Source organism: Zeus faber (genome assembly GCF_960531495.2).
Source record: "Zeus faber genome assembly, chromosome: 14".
NCBI lineage: Eukaryota > Metazoa > Chordata > Actinopteri > Zeiformes > Zeidae > Zeus > Zeus faber.
Window position 1 is genome coordinate 2,328,833 of NC_137200.1, and position 9,128 is coordinate 2,337,960.

The following is a 9,128-nucleotide window of genomic DNA, read 5'->3' on the forward strand; positions in this document are numbered from 1 at the left end:
AAAATCTGGTCAACCCTGTTATTTTCATATAAAAGAAAAAAAATAAAAATAACAACGCCTGTCAAATAATGACCCTGGTATTAAAGTTCTGGTCAGCAATAGTTAACTAGCATAGTTAACTGCAAACAGCCAAGGCATTTTCAGAAAATGTTTAAAACTTAACTCACCAGATGATTGATGGAATGCTGTTGCTCCCAATATGGACACATTGTCAGTGATGGGTTTCATCCTCTGAACATCCCAGTCACTGCCAGACTCAGAATCCAAGTCGCATTCTGGATCACTTGATGAGGTAGACGCGCCCCCAGTGTTGGTGTTTTGGTTCTTTGAAACATCAGACTTCCTACCCCTCTTTCTGGCAGCACCCTCGTCCTCTCTCTTGACAATGCAAGGTCTCAATTTATTCAAGCTCTTCGCTTCGTTCTGCAGATCTTGTTCATCACTAGAGGAATCCGTATCACTTCCTCTTCGAGCTTTGACTCTTCTTTCACTCAATTCAAATTCAAGTGCCTTGCGCTTGCGAATAACCCTTTCCGGTGAAAGAGGAGTGTTCTTTGTCAGCCAAATGAGGCACTTCTTGGTTACTTTTGTCGACCGCTTATCTTCATCATCACTAGGCAGCTCATCAGAGCTGTGCATCATAGCTGCACGCTCGAGTAGAGCTGCCGGGACTTCGTCTGAGTCCGAATCATCTCCTGCTACACTACCCCTTTGATCTGCAGCCTCATCGGCTGGTTCCCTGTTGTGGTTGTCATCTGGGCTCGAGTCGCTGTCACTTTCAGCGACTGAGAGAGAAGGTTTGGTGTTCACGTCACTTGATCGGCGTAAAGGCGTGGTCTTCACTCGAGGGGACCTTCTGTTGTGTTCCTCTTCCTGCTGTAAAAAATCCTTCACTTCTATGGTGGCATCAGCCTTCATCTCTCTGATGGGATTTTCACACTCATCATCTTGATCTCCATCCTTCACTTTGTTTTTTCCTCCAAACACTTCCATCATGTGCACATCTCCCTCTACTCCAGTGGTATCAGTTGCTGGCTCTTGTTCCACAGGGATGGGTGTGAGCTTTACTACTAGTTGTTTTGTCATGTTGACCGAACTTGGAGGTTTAAGGTCAGATTCCTGAGGAATCCCTATGGGACGCTGTAACGTTGAATCCATAACATCACCTAGGCAGTCACTCCTGCTTTCCCTTCTACAAAAAGATCTTAAGTCATTGGTCAAGGCTTTCGAGTCAGAATCACCCTCTTCCAAGCAATCAGCAGCCAATTTATGTAAGTTGTTCAAATGTCTCTCATCTGAGATCTCCAGCTCTGTGTCCGCTTGTTGTACATGATGTTCCATATCCAAGTCATCGTGAAGCAGGTTTTCCCAGCAGCTCAACTCATGCAAGTCACTAAACTCCCCCTTCAGGCTTTCCTCGAGAATGCTCTGGGATTTTCGCAGGCCTTTAAGAACTAAAAGAAAAGACTTGAGATGGAGAAGCCGCATATTGGGTGCTTGACTGTCCTTCTTTAGATTTCCAATGAGTTCAACAAATGTTTTATTTAAGGCATTTGTTGACTCTATAAGATGTTTGGCCCTTTTAATAATGTCCTTGGGAATTTGCAATGTGTTGTAGTTAAACACAACATTGCCATCCATACCACTGTGATCCCATTTATCCAAGGAGATACTTTGGGGTATTTGTGGTAACATATTGAAAATTTCATTTTTCTCTGGCTGATTCTTCTTGCAGTGGCGATGACTGAGATCTTCCAAGTTTTCAAGTACACTGTTGCAGGCCACAACCAGTCCCAAAAGAGGCTCTGGGCAACATACATAGCAGTACCATTTGCTCACCAGGATACCAGATAACTCCTTCCTCCCCAAATTTCTTAAAATGCACTTCTTACAAAAGGCATTACTACAGAAGTCACAACAGATCAAGTTGCCCCCTTCAGCACACCATCTGTATGCAAAAGCGGAGAAAAAAATAAGTCATTTCTTTTTGATTTCTTTCTTTTGAGGTAAAATCTCTATTATAATTTCCGTACCGGCACTGTTCATCCATTCCCTCTCCATCCTTACTTATGTCATCACTTGAATAATACTTGAAGCAGGACTAGAAATAACAAAAATAAAAATCATACAATTAATGCAGAAGTACACAAACATGAACGGGAAAGGAAACATCAAATCTAACAAACTACTCAAAGCGTATGCAACCGCTTTCATCACACACTAAAAACCAATGTATTGGAAAGACTATAATTTTATGTCCTTTTAACAATAAAAACTTAAAAAACACAATTGCGTTAAGGCATATTGAAATGACCATTTAAACACCTCTACCTGAACACCTAAATTATAATAATGTCTTCATTTGTGACATCTACATTCATTACAGTACATCTCAGAAACACAGCTGCCTAATTAATTATGGAGGTCTCTGGAAATTTAACAAGAATGGGCAAAATAAAAAAAATCTGTAAAGCCCCTTTCACACATGTAGTCTTTCCCAGCAATGTTCCAGAATGGTTCCTGCATGGGGTCATGTGTGAAATGGAGCAGGGACCAATATTCCGCAAAATCTGTTTTGGTAATTCCAACCTCAAGACCTAGTAAAATTTCCGGGAAAATGCTATTGCCGGAACAAGCAGGTGAAGAAGGGGTAGAGCTGAATCCTATGATATAATATGAAAGCACAACTAGTGGGTTTTTACAAATATTTATTTCGTACAAATACTTGAAATAATTATTTGTTTTCGGAAAGGAAAAAAAATAAAACAAAAAAAAATTATCACAAAAATGGTGGATCTGGTCTGAACCATGGCGCTTGGCTGCAAAGACGAGAAACTGAAACACCTCCAATCTCTACGGAGACAGGTATTTTTATTCTTCAATTTAATTATTTAACTTCATTTAATTAATTATTTTACTTAAAAAGGCCACTCAGACCCTAGACGTGTCTTTTATGCCAAGGAAGGTCTGATGACATCATTCTGCATAATAATTGGCCATGTGCTTCTGTATCTGTATTATGTATCTGCCCGCGCTGGCTGCACTGGAGCGTAGAGCCACAGAGGGAACGAGCGTACAGGGAGAGGTACAACGAGTGGAGAACATTACTTCTCCGGAGATAAAATGTAGGACAGGTGTAAAATGATCACACTGATTTAATAACATTGGGTTAGGGTTACTGCACCTGGCACACTTCCGCCCAGTCTGTCGGGCGTACATTAACTAATTTATATATTTTTAGCCTCTTATCTATTTCAGGATTTATTTCGTAGGCATATTTATTTTTAATATATGTGCTACATCCACATACATCTTCTTTGTGTGCGCAAGTGAGTGAGCTTTGTCCGTGCGTCGCTCCGTGCACTGCTGCTCGTCTGTTGCTCTCCGGTGCGAGGAGTGTGGAAAGGGACCACACAGGGTGACTTCTGCTGGACTGTCCCTTGCCCCATCTATTCTGGCATTATCATGGCATGTGTGAAAAGGGCGTAAGACGGAAACTTTCCTGAATGTAGCTGCATGTGTGAATAGTGAAACTCACTAGCGGTGCCAGAAAGGTATCCCAGTAATTTATTGGGAACTATGTGTGAAAGGGGCTTAAGACTGTACAATCAATCTGATATAAGACCTACTACAGATAATTCAATAAGCACTTACCCTGCAAATAAGTACTTTGAGAACTGGATGCCGGAAGAAAGAATCCCTCTGGAAGTGGTTAACTTGGCGACCACATGCTGTGCAACTTACAATTCCAAAGTGCTCACCTCCTACAAAGAAAGCATCGTAATTAGCCATTACATAATGCCAGACATCACTTATGCCTAGTACACACCAAAAGACTTTAGCTAGGATTTTCAAGTCCCCGACAAATTTTAAGAAAATGTCTTCTTTTACCGGTTGTTAAGAGCGCACTTCCTAGTGACGCAAGACTCAGGAACGATTTTTCACAGCAAACAAATCTTTGAAATGACTGGGGATACATGAGATGCGAGCAGAGGTAATAATTTCTGAACCGATTCTGGAACAAGATCTGAGTCACGCATGCACATCAAGCCCCACAGTGAATCTTCTACTGACTAACAGAAAATATTTACTGAGGATGAAATGAATCCGTAAAAAGTGTGAAGGCATTTTGGTATAATTCATCTTGATTTTGACTGATTTGTGACATTGACGAGCACCCACTGCTCGTCAATGTCACAAAGCACATTATGATCGCTTAGCCAATCAGATAAAAGAGGCGGGTCGTAAAAGTTTTGTGAAAAATTTTTTGTGAAAATTATATGAAAAGCAATCAAGGACAAATGGGGCTAGTTCATCAAAAAATCTTTAAAAAGCCCTGATCTAAAAACATTTTTTTGAACAAAAATAATAAAATCCCATAATAAAACCCCCAATCTATTCATCTACCATTCCAAGCAAGCATCGAAGCATTAAAATCATGTTCTGATTCTATATGTATTTTATTTTACTAAATTTCCTTATTGAACGAAACAAAACAAAAAGCACCGCACATAACAGGAACATTCTCAGCATCACTCTTAAACCCCCCACTTGCCACCGGGCCTAACAACTTTTCTGGGGAAACCCTGAATAGTGTTTACATTTTGGATCAGCAGCTTACCTCCACGTCTCCTTGAAAATTCTTTCCTAGATACACCAGGTTTACGACTGTGAAATTCTGGTCCCCGGAAGTCATCTCTTACATTACCCACTGGTTCAGGCCTCACCAATACAGTGCCTGTGAAAAAAACAGGACAATGATAAGAAGAACAGAAACATATTTGGAATTATCAGGCTATAGGATGGTGTTTGTTTCGATGTGAAATGTGGGATTGTGAAGACTGTACTGTGCTTACAGGCTACATAAAAAGGCATGACATTTTCAATTAAGAAAAAACAGCAGACCATTCAAAAACCTACCTTTAGGTAATCTTGTCAAATCTAGAAGCCCATTTGAATTATTAGGTATTTCAAAGTCATCTTCACTTTCGTTTGACTCCCCAGACTCATCCAATCCAGAATGCCTTATGACAACGGCTGGTTTCCTGTAATACATTAAAAAAAATTTACAACTTCTTTCTTACCATTTACTTAGTACTTTCATTGCCTAAAATGCCTAAAATAAATGTTGTTTTGTTTTCAAGTCATATTTCCATCAATTATTCCACAATGTTTGCTGTCATGTATTTTTAGTGAGAGATTTGATGGTTCAGTAGTTTGCCACATCCCGCTGACCTTTCACCAAGTCAAGCAACAAGAATGTACAAATGTACATGGCAAAATAGATTTGATTCTTCTCTAAAATTAAAAAGCCCAGTCACCTCTTTGAGACAGGATATTTAGTAGTATCCATTGTGATTCCTGCCTGAAAAGTGAGATGGTTTGTTAGTTGATTTACTTATCCTTAGTATTTCATTTCATAAAATATCAGTGACTTCTCGCCGATTTAGGAACGCAACACATATTAGTCTTAAACAGGAAAAATGGCCGATTCTCTCATTTTCTCAAATACGGCAATTGTATCCATGATCCTGGACATATTAAACAAAGGCTTCAAGCAAAAGATTGTTAGAAAATAATTATTATGAACTGTAAAAATGACTATTGAATAGTTCATGAATCTCTAAATTACTGCATTTGACGTCATTTTCAGTCAAATCTCCTGCATAAGGTTTGCATAGAAAAACAGAATTGAAACAAATTCCCTCCAAACGGGATATGAAAATATGTAAATAAAAAATGTATAAAAATAAAAAAAAATGAAAGTGGAATTTTGAGTCACCTCAGTGGTAGCTTGGCCAGCAGATGTAGCAACAGCATGTTCTCCGTTTTTTAGATCTATTGAGGAAAAACGTACTTGACAATATGCAGGGGACATTTTTTTTCTCCATAATTTATTAATTTCACCAGAGGCTGTGGCATCCATACCTTCAGAAATAAGCGTGTTATTGCTTTCATCAGCTGAAGAATGAGCCAGAAATTCATGGAGTTTGGTCACGAGTACGTTCAGCTTGCTGGCAGAAGGGCTATGGCCAGGGTGAAGAAACAAGGAAAGATTGTTAGAGAGCCATAGCTCAGTTAACAAAAATAATTGTGCATGATGAAACATAATACATTTCTGATGGGGGTCTTACATTTGAGAAGCATATAAATATGGGTGTAAAGTCCAGCATTTTTCAGCTGCAAACAATTTCACACATTAGACATTTCTTACTCGCCCACCCATGCATTCCTATCCTCCCTTCACTTTGGTATCTCCCAGACCTCCATTTACCAATTGCACCTTGTTCAAAATGCCGCAGATAGGCTAATGTCTAAATATGAACCAAAACTTGCATCAGCTCCTCTTGGTATAACATTGAGTTTCCATCCATACTGCTTGTTGTTTTAAACTATGCACAGACTTACTCATGCAAGTGTGTATGCATCTCTTCTATTATTGTTGCGCAGCACTTGGATACAAACCTGGTTCGTTGTGCAATATAAATAATCTTGTACCATTACCTATTACTATTATTATTATAGTACTATTACTAATAATGTTGTACTATTAGTGTTACCATTAAGAAGGACGACCAGGTCTGAGTGCTTTTGGATTTAAACATTAAAAGCTTGAAAATAACAATGTGTCATTGGTCAGCGATGCATAATGAAGATTGAGACATTACAGCACTGAAAGGACATGGCACTATAAGATCAGGGGTGGAAGATTCCAGGTTAAGAAAATAAAAGTCCGGTATACATGTTTTGCCCCACCCATCCAGACCCATTTGATTTTAATCATCAGCTGAACTTATTGATGCCGATTAACAAATCCACACGGTCGACTCAAAGTTCCGAAGTGGACGTTTTACTTTCTGAACCTGGATTGTTCACAGATTGTAAACATTTGATATCTGCAACATTTCCCCAATTGGCAACGTGGAAGGCAAACGCACCACCTCCTCGAATCTGCAAATATATAGGGATTTTATTTTCAAACGTGTGATATGGTCAGCGAATGCGTAGTTTGAAAGTTGGCGGTTATCTGAAATAATAGACAAGTAGTTAGCCTTCGCTAAACACTAGCCACTTAGCAGATATCTGAAATAACAGCTAACTAGCTAGCCTTTGCTAAAAGCTAGCCCCCTAGCAGCTCGCTAGTAAGTAGTCGCTGGATTAAAATTCCCCTTTCGATTTACCCAAGGATTTCCGCAGACATCTCGGCTATGGGCGAGGCAATAACAAGCGGAAAACTGTTTTTTTTCTGTAGGAAACCTCAAAAGGGTTTACAAATACCATCCCCTGCTATAGTGACGACAGCCCCCGATGAAAAAATGGCGCAGGCTGGCCGCTCGTGCGCCACCAGCGTCAAAGTACTACAACTCTGGGAAAGACTACAACTACGGGGTCCTGTCAGAGACAATTCTATCAAATCGGTGGTTTGGCATAACTGCAGACAATACGTAGATAATTACAATTAGTGATCCCCGGGGGTGTGAATAATTCGTGTATATTATTTATATTTATATTTATATTTAAATATGGATCGTCAGGACACGTTTCGTTTCATTAATGCTGTTTAATTTGTTTTCATATGTTATATAAGTCTTCTCATGCTCTCGTCATTCCGAATGATTATATGTTGTTTTTGAGCTACATAATCCCAGATGAAAACGAGATTTTGAATTTGTCTACATGTCCCTACGACACCTAAGCGCGTGCGATGCGTGTTGCAAATTCCACCGCTAGAGGGCGACAACACATAAGACCCAAATCAACTCCAACGTATTGTTCTGTGCAACTTGAAAGTTCAAGTTCAAGTTCAATAGATTATTTGTCTCATACGTACACATACGGTCATAACAATGTGCAGTGAAATGTCATGGGACCCGGTGATTACGCACAAAAAGCTCTATAAGCGCTCAAAATACTAAAATGTGCATAATTGACACGAGGTTCTCTCGCAGGCGGCCGCAAGGGACGGCGCCACAATCGCGATTCTGGGTTCTATAATTATATAATATAATGAATCGTCTGTGTTGTATTAAATATACATTAAAATCATCCTAAATGAAACTTACCTTAACTTACCTCCAGAACTTACCTGGGTGTCAAAACTTGCATTTGGGGAATTTCTATGGATACGGTCATGTGACATGTGATTCCGGAAAAGTAGAGTACATTCTATAATAAAAATGGATGGAAGATGCATTTTTGCATTTTTTTCCTTAAAAACGGTATTCAAGGTCAATGTCATTTTACGTTAAAATGCCATACAAATGTAAGCACAATCCCTGAAATAACTTCAGAATTATACTCCAGTTACTTTAGTATTAACCACCACTGATCACCGCCATCTAGCCTATTCTAACTGTTTCGTGTAAAAATAATAGCAATCATAAGGCCACATTATTAAAGTTATGACATTAAATCAAATATCAGTTCTTAAATGACAACGATAGCAATTTCCTCATTTTAATCTGGAATTTTGGCACTCCACATCACTGAACACTGAGACAAGACCACATTTTAACGTAGGCTTATGTGAAGTTCAAGTCACACTTAACATCATCAGTGTTCACATTTTGACGGTAAAAAAAAATAGTGATTAAACGGCCACACACAAATGAACACATTTAACTCGGGGGGGGGGGAGTGGGGACTACCCACTCGGAACGACCAATTACAGCGTTTCGATGTCCGTGTTCCAAGGGACGTAGCATGGGAGTCCACGGTTCTTACTAAAAACAACACCCGGCTTTTGCCCTTCGACTGCCAGGCGACACTATTGCCCACGTGTGAAGATTTATGGAAATGTTTGTGTCGTTTTATGATGTTTACATGACAATGCTTATATATTTTTTGCTTTGTTGTATAAATATGTATTTGTAATTTGTGTATGCAATGTATGTCATGAGCATTATATTGCTTGTATTTTTTTATCATGTACATAAAAAAACGTTTGTTATTTTTTAAAGATAAAATAACGTTAAATGTTTAAGATAAATGTTTTTCATTTTGCGTGGCTGCTGTGTTCGCCGCTGTTCAACGCTGGCGCCTGGCGATGGGCGGAGCTTGGACAACAATGAATATCCGGTTTGCAGTCAACTACGGGCTGCTCAGCTGCTTGGTGATAAAATGTTCGG

At 39.3% G+C, this 9,128-nt stretch overlaps 1 protein-coding gene across 2 annotated transcripts in view; it reads right to left on the reverse strand.

Moving 5' to 3' along the window:
• The window catches only part of LOC307239819 (transcriptional regulator ATRX-like), a 71,456-nt gene extending 64,156 nt beyond the window's left edge, over nucleotides 1–7,300 (reverse strand). For both annotated transcript variants that reach the window (XM_080013393.1, XM_080013392.1), the window contains exons 1-9: nucleotides 7,182–7,300; nucleotides 5,929–6,026; nucleotides 5,783–5,838; nucleotides 5,322–5,365; nucleotides 4,921–5,045; nucleotides 4,622–4,738; nucleotides 3,655–3,764; nucleotides 2,034–2,101; nucleotides 168–1,948 (exon numbers count right to left, since the gene is read on the reverse strand). In XM_080013393.1, the coding sequence (XP_079869519.1) occupies nucleotides 168–1,948; nucleotides 2,034–2,101; nucleotides 3,655–3,764; nucleotides 4,622–4,738; nucleotides 4,921–5,045; nucleotides 5,322–5,365; nucleotides 5,783–5,838; nucleotides 5,929–6,026; nucleotides 7,182–7,201 (2,419 nt within the window). In that variant the 5' untranslated portion in view covers nucleotides 7,202–7,300. The remainder of the gene's footprint in view (nucleotides 1–167; nucleotides 1,949–2,033; nucleotides 2,102–3,654; nucleotides 3,765–4,621; nucleotides 4,739–4,920; nucleotides 5,046–5,321; nucleotides 5,366–5,782; nucleotides 5,839–5,928; nucleotides 6,027–7,181) is intronic.
• Nucleotides 7,301–9,128: the final 1,828 nt, after the last annotated feature.